The sequence below is a fragment of the Mirounga leonina genome, unplaced genomic scaffold, assembly GCF_011800145.1.
Source record: "Mirounga leonina isolate KUSES-001 unplaced genomic scaffold, KU_Mleo_1.0 Mir_115, whole genome shotgun sequence".
NCBI lineage: Eukaryota > Metazoa > Chordata > Mammalia > Carnivora > Phocidae > Mirounga > Mirounga leonina.
In genome coordinates this window covers 48,211,764-48,234,740 of record NW_023270268.1, presented here as the reverse complement: position 1 = coordinate 48,234,740, position 22,977 = coordinate 48,211,764, and the positions used below count along the sequence as shown (strand labels likewise).

Sequence of the window (22,977 nt, the reverse complement as noted above, 5' to 3'; positions counted from 1 at the left end):
ATTAGTGAAAATTTATTTTAGTCCTGAATTTTTGAAGACCCAAAAGAAAAAAATGGTCATGAAACAATTTTCTGTAACTTTTCTCATTTCTGTCTATAATTGAAATCTTTAGAACTTCAAAAATAGAATTTTTATATATAAGTTAGTTTGGGTAAATACCCTTGCTCTTAATTTGAGACCAAACATTTTAATTAAAATTGAGGCACTACTGAAAATAGTGCCTTAATTAATTTATTATCCTTTATTACGCAGTCACCTTAGAGAATAAGAGAGTCCCCTGTCCTTCTCTGTTCTCTCAGCCTCACTTTGTTTTGATTTTGGTTTGGTTTTCATAGCACTTAACTACCACCTGCCACAGTGTGTCTTTCCCTCCTAGACCATTTTAAGTTCTTGAGGACGGAGTGTTCACAATGTATTAGTTGACTTGGTACAGTGCCTGACATTCTATCAAACCCCAGTAGATACTTGTTGAATGAATAAATCCTATACTGCTTCTCTGTATTTACAAGCTATAATTTCAGTGTTCAGACTTGGAACTTGTTCTGATATATGTAGTGTGTTAGAATAGATGGAAAAATTTTTAAAGGTGGGTTTTCTAATTAAACTGTTTTGTAGATAAAAGTAACCTCTAATACCTCTTTGAAGTAGTAGGATGGTTTTATTAATACAGTGACTATTACTAATAAAAATATTAGTGTTTATAATTTTTAAAAAAGAAGATCTTTCCCAAATAGGTTTTCCAGGTAATTGAAGTTTACCAATTTGATTTAGGTATTTAAAAACTTTTTTATAATTATCTGAAAGGAAATAATCTTAAGATAAATTACACTCTTTCTTGTTCTCTGAAACAGTATACAAAACTTGTTCTGCAGATAAAGCCATATCGTATGAGTTGTGATATAAGTCCTTAAGGTCCTTAGTGTTATTTAGGTATTGGGATTTGTCTTGTACTCAGTAGCCTTACACATCAACATTCTTTTTAATTAATGTTCATTCTTACGTATAAAACTTACCTGCCGTCTCTTGTTGGTGTGTTTTTCTTTAACAGTGCCTGGCTTTGTTCTTTTTATAATTTGGTGCTGCTTTTCTCTTGGAAACTGGTGGATCCGATACTCAAATTGCCAGCGTTGCATTTAACGAAATTTGAAAAGCATTAATAAGTTTGTTAAAAGCGATTACCTTCAGTTTGATAGAATTGTGATTACTGCCTTTTCGGACTTCATCACCATGTCCTTCACTTATTTTCCATTTTGAAATAGGAATTGGTAAATATGATTGATAACCATCAAGTAACAGTAATAAGTGGTGAAACTGGATGTGGAAAAACTACTCAAGTTACTCAGTTCATTTTGGATAACTACATTGAAAGAGGAAAAGGATCTGCATGCAGGATAGTTTGTACTCAGCCAAGAAGAATTAGTGCCATTTCAGTAAGTAATGTCTCACTTTTTAAAATTCCCCACTTTTTTTTTTTTTAAAGATTTTATTTATTTGAGAGAGAGAATGAGAGAGAGAGAGCACATGAGAGGGGAGAGGGTCAGAGGGAGAAGCAGACCCCCCCGCTGAGCAAGGAGCCCGATATGGGACTCGATCCCGGGACTCCAGGATCATGACCTGAGCCGAAGGCAGTCGCTTAACTAACTGAGCCACCCAGGCGCCCTAAAATTCCCCACTTTTTATTTTCCATTCTCCCAGTCTTGCTAGAAATAAACTGATTTTGAAGGTTTGTAGTGATTTCTTAATTAGGTTTAGGATATGTTGTTATGAAAGCAGATATTTGGTAGTAAACACCAAAAGCTCAAATGATCTCTTACTGATAATAGATGTTTGAGTTTAAGATAAATTAGAAATCCAGGCAAATTTTATTATAAAACTAGAAGAATAGAAAGCTGATAAATCTTTATAAGATTATAAGTTCCAAAAAATGTCCATCCATATAGATGCTTTAAATTTTACAACTTAATTCATTCAGTATTATTTTTTGGTTCTCTCTGTTTTTTCAGTAAGTACACTGATGGTGAAAGCAGGAAACCTTGCAGTATTTTAAGCTGCATTTTTAAAATTTTTTAATGCAATTATTCAATAAGAGGGAATTTACCATAAAAAAATTAAGACATTGTTTTAAGTTTATCCTGTTAACAGTTTTAAGTACATGTTTAGTGCAAACAGCATTTTTGTTTGTTTAGTTAGACGACCTAGTTAAATGTATGGGTTATATGTTCTTTAAAGATGTTTGCGTTTCTGACAGTGTTTGATGTGTATAGTAAATTTATTTCCGTGTTAATGTAATTTTATATGTAAATTTCAATTATAAAGATTTATGGTTGTACTTAGTTATATGATGGTGCTATTTATTATCTCTGGGTCATGTAATACAGAATGTGATTAGGAACTGCATTACCAATTATGGCAATATTTTGGAGGAAATATAGTATACATTTTAAACTGATTTCCGAGAAATGCTGTTTAAAAAAGTACAGTAACAATCTTTCTGGTAGAATCATATTCCTAGGACTTACGTAAAATTACAAAAAAATAACCACTTTTGTCATAATACAATTATAGAGCTAGATTTAAGTAAGTTAAAAATATCATTTTCATTAATACAGCATTACCATATATATTGACAGTAGAAAGATACGCTAACTAGGTTATTTTTTATTTTTCCAAGATCTGTTAGTACTTGAATGGGCAATTTAATAAGTAATAAAAAGTGAAATAATGGTCTTATATCTGTGAATACAGGATGTACTGATTGGAAAGTTTTACTTTTGAAGTATTGTTTCTTAATTATGCCATTTTCTGTTTCTAATCTCATAAATCACTGTTCTGTCACAAGATGACTGTTGGTTACTTTTAGTATTGGATTATAATAATAATAACATTTTATCAATTCCAAGTTCACCTTTGGCAGCCATAACTTTTAGAACACAACCGAGAACCAGGAATTAACACCAGTCTCTACCAAGAAGAAACAAACAAAAAACTGGAGAAAAAAAGTATCAACATGTATTTAACCTCAAATTACACACAGGTTTTATAAGTTTAGACCCATGATTTTAACTTTTTTTTTTTTTTTTTTAAGATTTATTATTTATTTATTTAACGGAGAGAGAGAGAGCAAGAGAGGGAACACAAGCTGGGGAGTGGGAGAAGCCAACTCCCCGCTAAGCAGGGAGCCCAATGCAGGGCTCAATCTCAGGACCCTGGGATTATGACCTGAGCTGAAGGTAGGCGCTTAACGACTGAGCCACCCAGGCGTCCCTAAGATTTTAACTCTTATGGAAAATTCAAAAGAAAGGTAGACTGAATAAGAGCATGCTACAGAAAGGCACTTTGAAAATAATGAGAGAGAATTTGGCCTTGGAAAGCTTTATAAGAGGAGGTGAAAAGTAAATTTAAGCAAGGAGTCTGCACATTTTAAGGGACAACACACAGTTTTAGATCCCTGGGATTTTAGAATCTGTCTCTCTTTTTTTAACTCAGGAAAAACTAATGAACAATTTTTCAACAATCCCAGATTTCATGGATGTTCCAGATGTTTTTCCTAAAGGAAATTATATTTTCTTTGAAAATGTCTTTTATTTTGATTAAAGGTTGCAGAGAGGGTGGCTGCAGAAAGGGCAGAATCTTGTGGCAATGGTAACAGTACTGGATACCAGATTCGTCTCCAGAGGTAAAGAATGTTCACCTGTTGTGTACAGGTAGATTTTAGTGAAACTTTGAAGTTAGAGATTCAAGAGAAAAATGCTCCCTGTTGTAATTGATTACTATTAAAATTAACGTTTAAAATAACGACAGCATAGAAGGCTTGCAGTTCACTTTTTTAATCCAAACTCATGTTTGGATTGCCTTTTTAAAATGCACTTTACATTGTGAAGTGGCTAGAGAAATAACTTTTTGCTAGACGTACATTAGTAGACCATCACTGCACGCGAAAGGAGTTGGTGTCTTATCTTTTGGTACCACCACCCTATTGATTTTGGTATCTTTAACCCCCAGTTCACTCCACTATATTTCTGTAGTCCTTTTCTGGAGCTCAAGATTGCATTTACCGTGAACTGACTTTCCAGTCACTGAACAAAAGTTTAGGCCCCTGAGTATTAAGTTGTTTTCTAAATGTTAATGGTTATGCCTTTAAGAAGACATCGTTAATGTTTTATCATGACAGTGAAAATAATGTGTAGTGAACTTGAATGTAGTATTTCACCTTACTCTGTTGCAGTAGGCAGTCCTATGACCAAAAAATTAACTGTGAAGATTTTCATTAAAACTGTAAGCAGTTTTTAAATTGGAGGTTTTCTTTTAACTTTTGTGGTACTGAGTAATTTGTTACTAAAGAAAACCAAAAACTGTTAACTCATGTCTTTCATTCACAGTCGGTTGCCAAGGAAGCAGGGTTCTATCTTATACTGTACAACAGGAATCATCCTGCAGTGGCTCCAGTCAGACTCGTGAGTATGTTTCACTTCAGGACAGACATTTAGTTAAACATTAACGTAAAATATAATTATTAAATTGGATTTTACTAACTGTTAAGGTGGAATGGTTCAGTTTTTATATTTTATACTAAGTTACATACTTCACACTTTTGCTGTAGGCATTTGTCCAGTGTTAGTCATATTGTGCTTGATGAAATCCATGAGAGAAATCTACAGTCAGATGTTTTAATGACGGTTATTAAAGATCTTCTCAATTTTCGACCTGACCTGAAAGTAATATTGATGAGTGCAACTTTAAATGCTGAGAAATTTTCAGAGTATTTTGGTAAGTAAATTCTATGATTATTGCTTTAGAAAGTTATCACAGAGCCACTGAATTTAGAGTTAATTAAAGAAAAATCTAATACATTGCTGGGTACAAAGTAGTTAAAGTGAGGGTTTAGCGATTCTTTTAAATACTCAGGAGAACATTTTAAGTTGTCTTAAATAGTTGAGACTACCCTTCTAGTTTCAACAGATTAGAGAAGTGAGCCTATTTTTAAAAGGCAGCATCATCTGTGTAAAAGCAAAGATACAGATTTTTGGTGCTACCATCAGATAATTAAGGTGGCATCAGTGAAGTCAAGCCACAGCTTTGAATAATTTTTTGAACATTTTTTTTTGTGATTGTTCTGTGACATTTATGTACTATCACAGCCTCGGGTGGCAGTTTGCTAATAATAATAGTACTGACCACTTACGGAACACCTTTAGCATGCCAGGTGTGCTTTATTTGGCACTTTGTCTTCATGGTTCTTCGTAACACCTTGTGAGATAAGTGCTGTTATTCCCATTTTTTAGATGTCTTTCACAGTATGCCTTATAATGGTTGCACAATTAAGAGAGGGTTGGGAGGATTTGAAACTAAATTTGACTAGCTGTAGAATACATTTTTTAAAAATTATGCCTCTCTTGCCTTACAATCATGGGGGAAGGAGAGGAAAATGGCAGGGCTGGGGATTAAAATGGAATAGAGCAATATTTAAATATTCTTGTATGCAGTCCAGTTGACCTTCAAAGATCCGTGAAATTGGTTGCTTGTATTATGTCTTTTATTTGGCGTGTGTGTGATGAGCTATCCAGAACTAACATTGAGTAACTTGCTCAAACTTGGGTGAGGCAGAGGTGTGGTACCACTTCAGATACTTTGATCTGTGATGCAGTGTTGGTCTTTGTTTACAATGTGTACTGCTTGTTTTGCTTGGTATGAAATATAAGTAACTTTGAAGTAACAGTACCAGGAGACAGTTATTTTAGAATAGTAGGTAACAATTTAATATTTGTTAGGTCTTCTTTTAACTATGTTTTCTCTTTTCCTGATTCTGGGTGCCATAGGAGTAGTGCTTCTTAAGTTGACTTCAGTAAAACTTGGGTTCTGATGGTACCATCTTGGCTAATGATGGAGAGGAAATAAATCTCAAGTAATGAGTTTTGAGTCCAACTTAAAATGCTCTATTCTTTGATATTTTGAGTTACTTTGTAGAACTGTGAGGTATGTGTACAGTTTGGTAGTAAAGTGGTAGTGAGTGAAGAGTAGACTGCTAGTTCTCATTAAGCTCAGTATGAAAAAATAGGGTAGAACTATGAAAGTGCCAGGACCATTTTTGAACTTGAGAGTTATTGGCCTCTTTAGAGTCTGTTGATTTTTTTTTTTTTTTTTGAACATTTGAGTACAGATTTATGTTTTGTCTGCCATAATAGGTAACTGTCCAATGGTACACATACCTGGTTTTACTTTTCCGGTTGTGGAGTATCTTTTGGAAGATATAATTGAAAAAATAAGGTAAGTAAATATTAGGAAATAAAAAGATATTAAAAAATACTAATATGTCACCTTTTGTTCTGTCGAAATTTAGTCTCAAAAACTCTTTTAACCATTTCCTTCTAAGACACTGTTTTTCTTTAAATCGGTGATTCCCAAACTTGGTTGCACATTAAAATCACCTGGAGTCTTTTAAAATCCAGATGCCCCATTCACACTCCGTACCTTAATTACATTACAGAGTCTGGGCTGGTAGCCAGACATCAGAATTTTTTAAAGATCCCTGGGCAGCAGAGTTTGGGAACCTTTGTCCTTAGTGCTTAAACCTCTATTCTGGTTCTCCTACCTGGTTTTCATTCTTCTTTGCTGGCTTTCATTGCCTGCCTTTTAAATAGGATTTCCCCTGAGGGTTCTTAATTAGCCTTTTCCCAGTCTTTTATGGTTTCACTGTGCAATCCTGTTTCCATGACCATAGTTCTGTAGTTTCACAGCTTTCAGAACAGAAGCTCTTCCTGAACATTAAATTTGGACTCAACTCTATGCTCCGCAGCGTTCTGGTACCTTAGATACCCTGAACCTCACATTTTTCCAACTAAAAATGTTGTCTTATATCCAAAGTTAAAACGAAATCATGTGTCTTACAGTGGTTACTGGTATGATCCTCCACCCAGTAAACCAGAAGAGCTAATATCAAGCAGTTATGTACCAGGATATGTTAACTGCTTTACATGCTTAGTAACTAACTTAGTCTAAATCATTCTGTACTCTCGCCTGCCCCACAATGCAAACCCTGAGAGCTTTCTTCTTGAACATGCCTTCTCATTTTTATTTCTTCTATTAAAGGTCCTCATTTTCTCTTCTGTGCTAATCGTTCTTCTTTTGGCACTATGGTCTTCATTGTCACATATATGCGAGAGTGCCGTATAGTTTCCTACAAAATCTGGTTATGTGAGCATTCTCCCCCTAGTCAAGCCTCCTGAGATTTCTCTTTAAAACTTGTTTAAGGACCTCTGTGCTTTGTCATGGCCTGTAGCAGAATACCTCAGCTGGTAAGCCCAGATTATTGATCCCTTCAATACTCAGGCCATTAGCTACTAGCAGCCTTCTCCAGGGGACTATACCAAATCATATTTGAATTTCTTAATGAGAGAAGGGCTGGGAAAACAGCCTGTAGGATCGGGTTCCAATTCCTTAGCTAGTCATCCCAAGGCTCTTTACAATCTGGCCCCATCTTTTTTTTTCTAGCCTTATGCATCTCATGGCCTACCCATGCTAAATGCACCATTCCCTAATATGCCAGCCAGTGCCCTTTCATTCAAGCACTTTGTGCTTTATTACATACTGGGTTCTCTTTTTAGACTTACATATGCCACCTTCTTCTCCCTTTATATATATAAACTCAGTTATGTAAGAACAAATCCCAGCTTCACTGCCTGTTAAGCCTCCTCTTACCCTCTCACAGAGTGAGTTGCTTTCTCATCTGGACTCCTGTATCACTTTGATCATATTGCCCATGTAGTGTATCTTTATATTTGCTTGTACTGGACTGCAGATTTTTGGACGTCAAGGATTTCGTCCTGTTCATCTCTGTAACTAGTGCACAGTACAGTGCCTGGCCGCTAGTAAACATGTGAATAAATATATAGACAGATGTAGAAACGCTTGTGATGAGATTTTTCAAGACCACAGCTTGTTAAGGAAAGAACCAGGAAGTGATAGTGGGAAGGTGAAAACATTAAGATCCTACAGCATATTTTACATGGAGAAAAGCTGAATTTTGTGTGGACATTTATTTAACAGATCCTTATTAAACTTTATGCCTTGCACTGTGCACTAGGGTCTGAGCATAAACAAGGAAGGACTTGGTACATATCCTCAGAGCTTATATGTAGACAGAGAGACACATAAGCTGTCACATAAAGTATGATTGACCTATCCAGGGGAAGTAAAGAATGTACTGGAAATGAGATTATATAGCAGGGATAGACTGAGCAAGTCAGGAAAACAGTGAAACTCCGTAGGAAAGAGGGAAGTGTGTATGTCAGAGAAGGTAGAACATACTAAAAGTGTGAGAGAGAGTGTCTTGGTCTCCCATGCTCTGGTTTTGTCATCAGTAAGCTTTCTTATGCATTCCTTTGATTCTGACATTCGTCTCACTTCCTACTGTGGCACATTTACCGATTATTTTCTAATAGAGTAACAGATGACAGCTTGACAGCAGTGAAAGTGAAGTTTCAGGAAACAGTACTCTAAAGTTATTTAATGATGAATTATGTTCTTAAGCTCCCTAGAAGGCAGAGAATGTTCAGGGAACTGTAGCTGAAGGATCTCTTGAAGCAAAAAGATGGTGGCTGTGCGCTTGTCAGCCCTTAGTCAGCCCTAAGAGGGAAGTTGAAGGAGGGTAGTCCTTGGACAGAAGTTTTCAGGCAGAAGCCCCCAGCCCTCTCTTCCTAGAAAAGCAGCTGCACTACAGGGAAGTAAGAGGAAAGGAAGCAGGGTGAGATGATACAGAGGGTTGTCATCGGGCACTTGGGCTCTGGGGGTTTGAAGGTTACCTCTGTTTTTTTTGGAATTGCTGGGAAAGGAGACGACTGTGGGTCCATCCTGCTGACTAGGACTAATCTCTGTCTCAGGTTGCCCTACCTCAAGTTGATGCCTCTATATGTATCGAAGACTTAGGGGAATCCTGGGTCACAGGTACTGAATAGGGAAGGGGATTAATACTTTTTGGGTGTCTACTATGTGTCAGGCACTGTGCTTTATTTTATTGGATTTTTCTTTTATTCTCATGCCAATACAATTATAAGAGTGTTAATTTCTCAAATAAGCAAACCAAAAGGTAGAGGCTTATACCTTGTCTAAGGTCACACAGGTAGTCAGTGGCAGAGCAAGGACATCAGTTCAGCGCTGTCTAATTCTAAAGCTTATGCTACAAACCCCCCTGTTGGATCTAGGTGCTCTTTCTTCCCTAGGCGAACTCTAAGGGGCTTTGGAGTTCAAGTGCAGTTAGTTTCTTTTTTTTTTGTCTCTTCCCACCCCCATGCCTCTTCAAACCCACTTAAATTAGGTGGCATTCTTAGGCAGATGCACCTGTTTTAGCAGTCACTATGGTATGTTGGAGTCATGGCATAATACTGGACTGACACTTAAGAGTACTGATCCTGACTCCACCGTTTAGCTCTGACTGTAGGACTGAGCAGAATTAAATAGTTCTCAAGCATGGGTTTATAGGTCCATAGATAAATTATCTGAATTTCCTGGGGCACTAATTAAAATTCCTAGATTAGCAGACCCCAACCAGACCTGAATCCAAATTACAAGGGGTAGGATTCAGGATTCTGTATTTTATAAGCTCTCTGTGGGATTCTTATGTGCACTCAGGTTTGGAAACTCTGTATTCAAAATCTGAGTCTTCAGCTAGGCATTTACTATTATTTTGGATTTAATCTTTAACTTTATAGAGCAAACTTAAAAAGGTGAAAGTGACTCTACTGTTAATTTTTTTTTTTTTTGACTGCTAATGATGATCTGGTGGGTTTTATATACTTTGGTAGAGGGTTTTATATACTTTGGTAGACATCTAAAATGTCAGATTCTATATGTTAATGAATAGTTGCAAATAAACATGTAATTAGCATTCACTAGAAAGCATAATGAAAATGTTCTTTAAAATCCGAATGTAAAAAGTCATGGATATTGGCTAAAACCAGAAGAGTTTCCAACTAGTGAAGCTATTTAAGAATGTTTTTGTTTTAGATATGTTCCAGAACAAAAAGAACACAGGTCCCAGTTTAAGAGGGGTTTCATGCAAGGGCATGTAAATAGACAAGAAAAAGAAGAAAAAGAAGCAATCTATAAAGAACGCTGGCCAGATTATGTAAGGGAACTGCGCAAAAGGTAAGTGGGGGTTTTTTTGTTGTTGTTATTTCTTTGAGTTTGTTTGTTTTAATTGGAGAGCACAGAGGCTAAATGACTAAAACAGAAAAGCAGAGATTGTCTTTTTGAATTTGTTCATAACTTGTTATTCCAGTCATTCTTTCCTGTATGTTAATTGGTTCCCCATTTGCCGATTGAGTTAATTTTAAGATTTTATAGCAACTTGAACCTTAGGAAACTTTATTACGTATTTCATGATTTTCTGTTTAACTTTGATAGGTATTCTGCAAGTACTGTAGATGTTCTGGAAATGATGGATGATGATAAAGTTGATCTGAATTTGATTGCTGCCCTTATCCGACACATTGTTTTGGAAGAAGAGGTTAGTTTTTTGTTTTTTGGTGACATAATTTTAATTGTATTAATGTAACAAGACCCTGAGAAAAGAAGAATAATTTTCTTAAATGCTTTTTAAAAATAGCATATGGAAGAAATTGCTTTGAAACCAGAAATAGGAATCTCAAAATACCAAGATTTAGGCATTTGATCTGTTTGAAGGAAAGACTAAACAAATGAAATATCTGGATTGTAAATCCTATTTTTAAAAAAGTGAGCTTGTATTCTTCAATTATAATCAGTAACTAAATTTCCTAAGCTAATAAAATTTTAATGAAGACTTAAATGTGCACAGTTTACTTTGTGTTTTGTTACATGATTTTTTTTGTAATGGTTATTTCCCCGCCATACAGGATGGTGCAATATTGGTCTTTCTACCAGGCTGGGACAATATCAGCACTTTACATGATCTCTTGATGTCACAAGTGATGTTTAAATCAGGTATTATAGAAGTGTATTTTATTGCAATTCCAAGAATAGTACTTAAATCATATGTAACATGGTTGTTTTCTTTTATTTCTAGAAGTATTGCTTTGAAGGCTACCTTACTATAGGAACTTGGTCGTCTTTAAGCCCAGGCTGGGTTTTTTAAAAACTTGGATCTCTCTCTTTCTTACAAATAAAGTTCTAGGTCACAAGATGAAGGTGTTAGGTATATGGTAAAGTTTTTTATTTGGTATTATGATAAGAATATTTTACCCCTTTTCCTAAATTTGCCTGATAATGTTGAGCCCTTAAAGTTAAGATGTTGGAGCTTGAGGTGTTTTTTCACTCACTGCTGCATTTAGTTGGGCAGAAAAGAAGGTTGAATTTATCCCTTAGCTCAGTGTTTTCTCAGCTCAGACTATATAACTGAGTCACTAGTGGTGCTTCTTTAAAATTAGATACTCAGACCCCATCCTCAGCTCAAATCTAAGAATGTGACTTGAACATCTGTAGTTTTTAAAAATTCGTCAGGTGATTCTGATGTTTTAATAGCATGTTTGAGAGACATAATCTCTTACGTCTTAGAGAAGTACATGGGGCAGTTTTTCTCTCAAAAATTTCAGCTAGAGCATTTTCAGGAATAATTGCTAACTTCAGATCAGTAAAATATAAAGCGAATTCTATTTAGCATTTGATTATAAATATCTAACCTTAATCTTTTGAAGTGCTTTTGACACATTTTTACATGACACTAAAAATATTTTGACCTAATTGTATTGGCTGAAATAGTAAAGCTGTATTTTTTATTCTTTGTTAAATCCCACTATAGTAATGCCCTCCAGACATTATCTGTAATTAAAGTTATTTACTATTCTCTAGCTGGAAAACGTTTTTATTTGATTACCACGACTTCTCTGTAATGAAATACTGATTTCTCTTTTCCTGATCAGTGATAACCTTTCTCTATAGAAAAAGTGTAGTCATGATTAAACAGTGCAACTGAAATTTTTTTTTTTTTTAAACAACTGGAATTTTTTTTTTGGCTGAGCTTTTTAATGTTGGCCCCTCTTACCCCCAAAAATAAATGCTACTGTATGATCTACTTTTAATTTTAAAAAAATGTAAGTATATGTATGTATTTACCAAGAAAAATACAGGGAAGATATACCAAAATGTAATACTATAATTTCTGAGGGAGTGAGGAAAGGGTGTGATATTAACAGTTTATTGTAATTGACTTTATTAACTTTCTAATTTAATTATTCTCAAGGAAGGAGGTATTTATACTTTGACTACCAGCTCAATTCTTTTTAAAGAAGATCTTCCCAAAGTTTAACAAGAATGTTTTTTTCTCGTTATATTTTTTAAAATTTAGGCTTAATAATCACTTATACTGTGTTAGCCATTGTAGAAGGGGCAAAAAATTGGTCTAACTCTATACCAACTGAAAGGTAAATCTTGAAACTCAATTTACCGAATGCTTACCAGCTTTCTTATTTCTTCAAAGAGTGTAGACTTTGTTCCCACTGACTACTATAGTTGCACAATATCAGCACTATAAACTATGTTTATCCCAGTTATAGTCTTCAACAGAATTATTTTTACTTTCATTGTTTTACCTGGCTGCTGATTTTTTTAACTTGTAATGAAACATTTTAAACTTACAGAAAAGTAGAGAATCACGATTGACTTCTGTGCAGCAATTATTTTTGTGATCTGATTTTTTTCCTTTTTAAAGTTAAATTGCAGCTATCATGTTATCCCAAAAAATACATGCATCTCTAAAAATAAAGACAATTTTCTATATAACCACAATTTTCTATATGAAAATACCTAACTCTTAAAACATCATCTAATAATCCAGTCTGTAATCAGATTTTCCCTGGAAAGTGTCTTTTATAGCTAGCTTGTTCACACTACAGAAAAATGGAAACCAGATAAATCTTTTACCCTAGATAATCACTTTCATACCCTCTTCACTTTCCCCATGGTAATGACTTGTGGAAAAGACTAGGTCTACCTAGACTTTCTAGATTTGTCTGAATCTGAATCCTTATAGTGTCATTTCATTTGATCCTTTCTTATCTGTGCTTTTTATAAACTGGAAGTTACATCTTAAGGCTTAATCCAGTTTGGGAAATATTTTTGGCTTGAGTATTGATTGAGTTGATGTATTTCATATTGTGTCAGAGATAAGTAATTGAGAGCATTCTTTTTATCAGTGTCACTTGCTTGGCCACTCTTTGCTACTTTTTAAAATTTGTAACCCTTATTCATAGGGTCCTAGAGTCTGGGGACATCGTATCTCCTTTGAATAACAGTAGTTTTTTTCTGGGGACATGTAGCTATCTTGAGTCATTTGGACACTTGCTAGAGATTTAAGTGAGGTTGCCTTTTTTTGGTAACCATAGCTAAACATGAAATCTACCCTTTCTTCCTTAACACTCCCTCATTTCCACCACTGATACTACACCAGACTTTCTCCCTATTTGCTAATAACCATGAATGGCCTGAGCTATTTCATTTTGACACTTAAAAAAGTAGGAATATAACTTCTTACATTTCTATGAAATTATGTTTAAAAATGTTGGGTCACTTTTGGAATGTATTATATTTAACCAGTGCTGTTTCTATTATTTCTTTAGCATAAAAATGGACATGGTAATTTCATAAGTAATATGCTATAAAAAATGACATATTCTCTGTTAATTAAAATAGTGAGGATCACCCAGAGTCTACAAACTTATATTCATATTAAAGCAACATTTTTTGGTCTTCAATTAAGTGATGGGAATGGAGTTTTAGTGATGTTTTTCTAGCATAATTTGAAGATTGCTTCTAACTTTAAGCATTCTTTAGGAATTTGGGGAATATGCTTATCAATGTGCAATAAATGGACAGTAAAATGTGAGCAAGAACTTGCTGGGAAAGAAGAAAATAAAAAGAATAAAGTTGCTCTGATTATACATAGGAATATAAATTAAGAATTATGTGGATTAGCATCTCAACTCATTGTTCCATGTCTGTCTGCTGGAGCTTTTCTGCAATAATTTATCTTAAAGTTTAATTTTCTTTTTAAATTTTCAGACAGGTTTCTTATTATACCCCTACATTCACTGATGCCTACAGTTAACCAGACACAGGTATGTTCTTAAATTTATTCCCTCTCTGTCTTTCAAATTGAGGAAAGCTTTAAGGGCTGCTTATTGTGTGTTTTATTTTCTTCTATTTTTTTGAAGGTGAATTTTCAGGTAGTAATCCATATATAAAAAAGTACTTCTTTGAGAACCTTTGCAAATGAGTCTTCAGGGAATAATTGCACAGAAACTTGAATAACTGAGGGTAATTAACAAATATTAGTTTTATCAACATTAGGGAAAGTGTAAAGATTGGTTTCACCAATAACTTGTTTGGGTTTCAGTTATCTGTGACATACTACAGCTTGATGTTTGAGATTTTGATTTAACAGTTAGTATATTTGTAGGTATGAGATTTCCTGTTTTATCAGTAATATGCTGTTATGATTTTGAATGTTTTGTCTTTGTCACATTCAGGGATATCCCTAGTTAGATGAACACTGCATTCTCAAAGGCAAGATAGTTTTCAGGACTGTAGTGTTTGTAGGCCCAGGTAGAATGAGATGGATCAGAAGAAAATCTGTCTGTCTTCCCTTCTACTTTTTCCACTTCTTTTCTAAGAATATATCAAGACAGGGGCGGCTGGGTTGCTCAGTCAGGCGCCTGCCTCTTGATTTGGACTCAGGTCATGATCTTGGTGTTGTGAGATCAAGCCCCACGGCGGGTTCTGCCCTGAGCCTTGGGCTCTGCACTGAGCATAGAGGCTGCTTGAGATTCTCTCTCTCCCCTCTGTTGAGCACGTGCGTGCGTGCATGTGTCTGTGCACGCGCATGCTCTCTCTCTCCCTCCTCTTTCTCTCAAAAAAAAAAAAGTAACAAGACATTTTTATTGAGGCACTTTTAATATCTTTTCTGCTGATACCATAGTCTAACTAAGGCTTAGCCAGTTTAATGAGATACGGAGTGCATACCTAAAAGAAGACAAGAGTAAAGAGAGAAGATTCTTAATTCCAAAGACCAGACATTCTCGCCTGCCAAAGACCAGACAGAAAAGTATCCAAAGTGGAAGTGCTTCCTCTCTGACACTGTAATAGCAAATTATGTATTCCTTTGCTAGAGATTACATGACTAGATTGGAAAACATTTTTTCTTGAATATCATTTTTATAAACGAGGAGACAAATTTATGCATTTCTTTGCATTAATAGCCAAGTGGTACTTGACTATATGTCTTCTACTTGGCTGGCTTTGTGAAGGTTGCTGTTTGTAGGATTCAGCATTTGAAGATTTATTTTTTTTAGTTCAGTCTGATTTCAAAAGCTAATATACAGTGGTACAACCAGACATGCATTCTGTTGAGTTTGGCATTTGCCTGGTTGTTTGGTGCCCTTCCTTACTAGTTTTGGATAATTCGTAATTCTTATTGCTAAACTAAACTCTCTCTCAAAAGTTTGACTACACAAAAAGACATTTATACTTTTCAGCTTTTGTTAAAAAAAGATTCTGTAAATTCAAATAATCATGTTTCATTTGAAATCTTATTTGTGATAAGGTTCCAAAATCTGGGAGAATTAGTTTGTTTTACCAAAAGGGAATTTTATAGTACTGAAAATGATACGTACCTATAAAATATATCTACACATATTAGATGCAGATGTAAATGAATGAACACAGAATGCTAAAAATGAACAGTATCTGTAGGTAGAAGTAATTGTTCTAATTGCAAAAATGTATTAGAAATTAATTACTTTGGGGGTTTTAATTTATTTATTCTTACAGGTATTTAAAAGAACCCCTCCTGGTGTTCGGAAAATAGTAATTGCTACGAATATTGCAGAGACTAGGTAAATATCAACTACTTAGGATTGTATTAGTTTTGAGCCCCATAAATTATTGACATACCTTACACTCTTTTCTCTCCAAAAGATACTTCATAATTTCTTTACATAAAGGTATTTTAATTTAGTCGTGGCATTGAGCATAGGTTTTTGGTTTTGTTTTTTAATCCTATAATGGTTCAGCCCTCTTTACAAACAGCCTTTTTAGTGTCTTTTTTTTAAAGCCTTAAGAAGCGTGGGAGTGAGGTCAATTTTGGCTTTTTGCCTTTTTCTGGTTGGGGGTCGTGTTGTTTGATAATCAGTTGTGAATAGCCTTTAAAATTTCTTATATTCCCTTGGAGGTATTAATTTGTCTGTACAGTCGTTGAAACAGATTTTTCTGTGGAAGCTGATATTAAACCCTGTCCCTGGGACCCACAGAGCTGGGTACAAAAAGTCCTCAAGTAAGCTGTGAAGTTTGACTGTGGGCAAATAAATTCTTCACGTGGTCTGTAGAATTGGCTGCCACTGCAGCTCCTGATGCTGTTTATACAATTAGATGCTCAATGCCTGCAGTGTTGGTAAATGTGGGAATAATGGTGCAGTTTGGTCAATAAAAAATTCTTTAAAATCCATATCTGTAGGCCCTGTTAGACATTTTATGTGCTTTTGATGTATTTTTAATATTTCATACATCTATTTTCCAAACAGCATTACCATAGATGATGTAGTTTATGTGATAGATGGAGGAAAAATAAAAGAAACACACTTCGACACACAAAACAACATCAGTACAATGTCTGCCGAGTGGGTTAGTAAAGCTAATGCCAAACAAAGGAAAGGTCGAGCTGGAAGGTAAGATGGAATCTTTGTCTGAAAACTGTTTTAATCATAGTTTCTTTGGAGAAATACCTGCCCAATTTTCTATTTCATGATTTTTCTACTTTTAATTTCTTCAAAATAGTTAATTAAAATTAATATTCTTTATTCTTATTCTGTTATGTATAATTTTGTTTCTGTTCTTCTTTTAAAAGCACATATTACTAATAATCATGATAACTAGTAATAATATTTGAATGTCATGTTATCTTCTTAACCACTTTGTATGTATTAACTTGCTTAATCCTCACTACAAATGCAATGAGGTAGGGTATTGTCCCCATTTTAAGGGTATGGAAATTAAGGTCTAAAGAAATTGAAAGTCACACAGCTGTGTAAGTAGCAGATTCAAGATTTGAACCCAGACAATCTGGCTCCAGTCTGGGCTCCTAATCCTGTACTTTACAGCTATACTGGTTTTTCATTATTAGTTACCAGTGAAAACCCAAGTAACATACCTTTACCTCATTGATGTGGTGGTAGCGTAAGAAATCAAAGCATCTCTTTTAATGGTAGGAAAAATGATTTGCCTTTAACACAAATAATTGCACTTATTGTTCATCTTAATGCATACTTCACAGTATTTTTATACCCTTATTCATATGAGTGGTAGAATCATGTCTGGAATTGTAGAAAAGAGTTTTTCTTTTGCCTCTTACAGGTATAACAAAAAGATTTCCGTCAATCTTCAGCTGTTGACTTAAGTAAGGAAAGGAGAATTGAAAGAAAACTTTACAGATAATTTTATCAGTGCTTTGTTTTACATTTATACGTAGTAAAGCTCTGACTCACTTGCTGTAATCTTTGCAGATTATCCATCATTATAGCTTGGAGACAGTTTATTAGATTATACAGTTGGTGCTCTTGATGCAAAGTCATGACTTATTCTAAGAATTGTACTCTTCTTGTCAGCTATTGGGGGATAACTTGATTTCGGGATCCACCAAGACTAAGGTTTTCTCATGCAGGCTTACCACCACTGGATACTGATTCAAGAAGTATTCACTATTTGGTACACTTTTATATATGAATAGTAAACATACTACCCTTAGGTTTGATCCTTAAAACAATTAGAGAAATAAAGTAAACGAAGTATTGTATTTCATCTAATTTTTCATTTCCCACTAGCTTGGTAGAAGTTAACTATAGAATTACAGTGTTTTAATTCAAATGGAAAATAATTCCTTGTAGGGTCTATAGATGTAGATTCCTTTAGCAAAGCCTGATCAATAATTATTTTGAAGGCCAGGGCAAACTGTGTTACAGGGCCATCAGTGGGGGCATTCTTAGTTTCTGCGGGCATGTTATATTAATAGATGATGGGTCTTTGTAGACTTGTGACAGAAATAGCTAAGATTTTTGGAATTTATTTTTATCCCTATAGGAAAAGAGCCTCCCCATTCTGTAGCAGCAAGATCCCATAGAAATATTTATTCTGCGTGAAAACGTATGAATACCTGCACCTCTGTACATCTGTCCTTAGCATCGTCCATTCACATCACTAAAGAAAAAATTAACAATTAAAAAATTTCCAGCATCCCTTTGAAAGTTCACTATATATAGCACATACTTAAAAGCTTTTTTTTTTTTTTTAAGATTTTATTTATTTATTTGAGAGAGAATGAGCTATAGAGCATGAGAGGGGGGAGGGTCAGAGGGAGAAGCAGACTCCCTGCTGAGCAGGGAGTCCAATGCAGGACTTGATCCAGGGACGCCAGGATCATGACCTGAGCTGAAGGCAGTCGCTTAACCAACTGAGCCACCCAGGCGCCCATTTAAAAGCTTTTTAAATAACATAGACAGGTTAACATAATGCTAGGATTTGTTACATGGTCACAAAGCATATAGAAGTAAACCTAAGTAGACTGCTGTTACTAAGTATAGCAGCCTGGCAGCTGTAAGTTAGAAACAGGGAACCAGATTATTGTTTGGGGAGGAAATCTTCTATTTCTTAAAACTAGTACATAGGGATAGTGGATCTAGGGTTATTCAAAAACAGATGTGGAGAAAGAATATATGATTAATAAAAAGGAAATAAGTTAGTGATGGTGTAGCTTACATGAAATAGATATTGGTTACTTTCCCTGGAGCTTCCTATTTTCTCTGGAGTTCTAAAAAGTCATTAGTAATGCTCTTTTTTATTTATTTATTTTTAAAGAGTTCAACCAGGTCATTGCTATCATCTGTATAATGGTCTTAGAGCAAACCTTCTGGATGACTATCAACTGCCAGAAATTTTAAGAACTCCTTTGGAAGAACTTTGTTTACAGATAAAGGTAAATTAGGTGGGAGAATTAAGGAAGTAAATGGAGGGTAGGGTTGTAATTTTCAACATTAGTATAGAAGAAAGTAGTGTATTAATCTGTGAGGAAGAATTATTACCATGCATTTGTCTTTTTTGTGTTAGTAAACTGTTTTTAAACTTCCTTCAAATGTTTACTAACCACATTTTTATCATGTACGCTCTAGAGCCATACTGCCTATGTTTGAATCCCAGCTCCTCCCCTAACAAGCTAGTTCTGTTAGTTGGCAAGTTATTTAAATTAGCTTTTATAAAATTCTAAGAACAGTGCCTGGCATATATTAAGTGTTCAGTAAATGTTAGCTATATGTACTGTTACTACATCATAAGGTGTTATCCTTCATCATAAACTACTCACCAGTTTTCACCATCTTCTATATATTTTGATACAGTTAACCTCCTTATTTTGAAGATAATTGGTAATCAACTTAATTGTTGAGATTTTAACCAGCTACTTTTCCCATCAATATAGAGTTGGTGAGTGATAGAAAGTAGTAACTTGAAAATAATGTGTGGGTTTGATGCTTTATTCAAGTGATTGACAGGCAGGACTAAATGTGTAATTATATTTGTCTTCCCCCAGATTTTAAGGCTAGGTGGAATTGCTTATTTTCTGAGTAGGTTAATGGATCCACCGTCAGATGAAGCAGTGTCACTTTCCATAAAACACCTGATGGAACTGGTAAATTTTATTTTATTTTTAAAAATTCTAACGTAGATTTATAATGTTAGTGCACATAAGCCACCTGATTAAAAAATTTACTCTCGTTACTGCAAGGTAGACCAATGAATACATAATGCCAAATTTGATTTACTCTTTGGCTGTTCAGCTCAGTGTATGAAATGTGAATTAGATATAAAATGATACCTTTGTGATAGTTTTATCATTCTGGGCCCTTTCCACATTATTTTTTTTATTATAGGCTTGTTTTAAAATTACATAAAATCTTGGAATCTTTCGATTTACTGGTCTTTGTCTTCATTTGTATTCTTCAAATGAATTTGGTTGGTTTATTGACTCTTCTGATTAACCGTAATGTTTTTAGAGCTTTTGTCAAATTCAAGTAATTTAATGACAGTATGAACATCTTATAAAGGCAACTCTTGTATTTTTGAAAGAACATGAACAGCTGCCTTATATTCCCCTGCCTGTCGTTTTATTCTTAGAGTTTTTTTGTTTTGTCTTGTTTTAGTTTCTTTTTATGAAGTCAGTGTTTTGAGAAACTAGTTTCAGTGTCCTAGGCAAGTTACTGAGTTGGTAGCCATCCCTGCATAAGACTGTGTTCAGAAGAGTCACAGGACTGGCTGTGAGTTAGTGCCCAGAGTGAGGAGAAGGGCACTGTGAGGTAATGCTCAGAGTAGAGAGAAAGTGGTTCAAGCTGTGCTGTCCAGCAAGGTAGCCACTAGCCACATGTGACAATTTAAATTTTGAAGTAAATTACAAATTCAGTATCTCTAGTCATACTTGTACATTTCAGATGCTCAATAAGCACATGTGGCTGGTGGGTATCACATTGGACTGCACAGAAATAGAACATTTCAGTCATTGCTACAAGTTCTGTTGACTAGTACTGTGTTAGAGGTTGCTGAAGATGTACTTTACATATTTCAGTTTTATTTAAGCCATCCACAGTTAATTTTGAGAATTTGGGCCATATCAGAACGTTGTAGTAGCTTTTGACATAATAAAGTTGTGTAAATAAAAAAGCATTGTAAATTATCTTGTTGGAATTTGTATTAGATTTAGTGAGGTCGTGAGTACAGTTTTACCACTGTCTTCCCCTCCAGGCTTTTCTCTAATAGGGCTTTGCTGCTTTTTTATCTAGTAGAATAGAGCTAGGTGGCAATCAGAGAATCAACTTAACTATTTATGGTAGAGATGGACAACCAGAGAGAGGATAGCTGGACTCTGAAGCCTGAGTAGATGACTTCCTCTCTCTGAGCTGAATTGAAGAGCCAGTCTCAGCCGTTTGCAGACAACAGAATCTCATATAGAGGCCAGCAAATCCTTGCCAACAGTAGGGTCTGAAGCCTGCATTTTGTTTTTAAGTTTTTAGTTAAATTCCAGTTAGTTAATATACAGTGTAATACTAGCTTCAGGTGTACAATATAGTGATTCAGCACTTCCATACAACACCGATGCTCATCACAAGTGCACTCTAATCCCATTCACTTGTTTAACCCATCCCCCCACCCACCTCCCCTCTAGTAACCATCTGTTCTCTATAGTTAAGAGTCTGTTTCTTGGTTTACCTCTCTCTTTTTTTCTGTACGTTCTATGGTCTGTTTCTTAAATTCCACATAAAAGTGAAATCCTATGGTACTTGTGTTTCTCTGACTTATTTCACTTAGCATAATACTTTCTAGCTCCATCCATGTTGTTGCAAATGGTAAGATTTTGTTCTTTTTTTATGGCCGAGTAATATTCCATTCGATATATATACCATATCTTCTTTATCCATTCATCAGTCAGTGGACACTTGGGCTGCTTTTGTATTTTGGCTATTGTAGATAGTGCTATAAACATTGGAGGGCAGTCCATGTATCCCTTTGAATTCATATTTTTGTATTTTGGGGTAAATACGTAGTAGTGCAGTGGCTGGATTGTAGGGTAGGTCTATTTTTAACTTCTTGAGGAACCTCCATACTGGTTTCCAGAGTGGCTGCACCATTTTGCATTCCCACCAACAGTGCATTGAGGGTTCCCCTTTCTCCACATGCTCACCAACACCTTTTGTTTCTTTTATTGTTGATTTTAGCCATTCTGACAGGTGTGAGGTGATAATGTCAATGTAGTTTTGATTTGTATTTTCCTGATGATGAGTGATGTTGAGCATCTTTGCATGTGTCTGTTGGCCATCTGTATGTCTTCTTGGAAAAAAAATGTCTATTCATGTGTTCTGCCCATTTTTTAATTATTTTTGGGAGGATGTTGTGTTTTATGTTATTTATGTATTGTGGATACTAACCCTTTATCAGATATGTAATTTGCAAATACCTTTTCCCACTCCAAAGGTTGCCTTTTAGTTTTGTTGATTGTTTTTTCGCTATGTAGAAGCTTTTTATTTTGATGAAGTCCTAATAGTTTATTTTTGCTTTTGTTTCCCTTGCCTCAAGAGACATATTTAGTAAGGAATTGCTACAGCTGATGTCCAAGGAGTTACTACCTGTGTTCTCATCTGGGATTTTTAAGGTTTCCTGTCTCACATTTAGGTCTTTAATCCATTTTGAATTTATTTTTGTGTATGGTGTAATAAAGTGGTCCAGTTTCATTCTTTTGCATGTTGCTGTCCAGTTTTCCCAACACAGTTTGTTGAAGAGACTTTTTCCCATTGGATATTCTTTTCTGCTTTGTCAGAGATCAGTTGACCATATAGTTGCGGGTTCATTTCTGGATTTTGTGTTCTGATCCCTTGATCAGTGTGTCTGTTTTTATGCCAGTATCATACTGTCTTGCTCACCACAGCTTTGTTTTATAGCTTGAAGTCTGGAATTGTGATGCCTCCAGCTTTGCTTTTCTTTTTCAAGATTGCTTTGGGTCTTTTGTGGTTCCCTTCAAATTTTAGAATTGTTTGTTCTAGCTCTGTGCAAAATGCTCTTGTTATTTTGATAGGGATTGCATTAAATGTATAGATAGCTTTGGGTAATACAGATATTTTAACAATATTTTTTCTTCCAATCCATGAGCATGGAATATTTTTCCATTTCTTTGTGTCATCTTCAGTTTTTTTCATAAGCTTTTTATAGTTTTCAAAGTATAGATCTTTTACCTCTTTGGTTAGGTTTATTCCTAGGTATCTTATTTTTGGTGGAGTTGTAAATGGAATTGATTCCTTAATTTCTCTTTCTGCTGCTTCATTATTGGTGTATAGAAATGCAACAGATTTCTATATGTTGATTTTGTATCCTGCAGCTTTACTGAATTCATTTATCAGTTCTAGCAGTTTTTGGGTGGAATCTTGG

General features: G+C 34.9%; 1 protein-coding gene across 1 annotated transcript in view; it reads left to right on the top strand.

Moving 5' to 3' along the window:
- Positions 1–22,977, top strand: part of DHX36 (DEAH-box helicase 36) — a 47,765-nt gene that overhangs the window by 12,195 nt on the left and 12,593 nt on the right. The window contains exons 5-17 of the mRNA XM_034997403.1: positions 1,260–1,430; positions 3,597–3,676; positions 4,380–4,454; positions 4,601–4,767; positions 6,183–6,264; positions 10,000–10,140; positions 10,399–10,501; positions 10,869–10,956; positions 14,029–14,084; positions 15,796–15,860; positions 16,545–16,688; positions 18,871–18,988; positions 19,598–19,696. Of these exons, the coding sequence (XP_034853294.1) occupies positions 1,260–1,430; positions 3,597–3,676; positions 4,380–4,454; positions 4,601–4,767; positions 6,183–6,264; positions 10,000–10,140; positions 10,399–10,501; positions 10,869–10,956; positions 14,029–14,084; positions 15,796–15,860; positions 16,545–16,688; positions 18,871–18,988; positions 19,598–19,696 (1,389 nt within the window). The remainder of the gene's footprint in view (positions 1–1,259; positions 1,431–3,596; positions 3,677–4,379; positions 4,455–4,600; positions 4,768–6,182; positions 6,265–9,999; positions 10,141–10,398; positions 10,502–10,868; positions 10,957–14,028; positions 14,085–15,795; positions 15,861–16,544; positions 16,689–18,870; positions 18,989–19,597; positions 19,697–22,977) is intronic.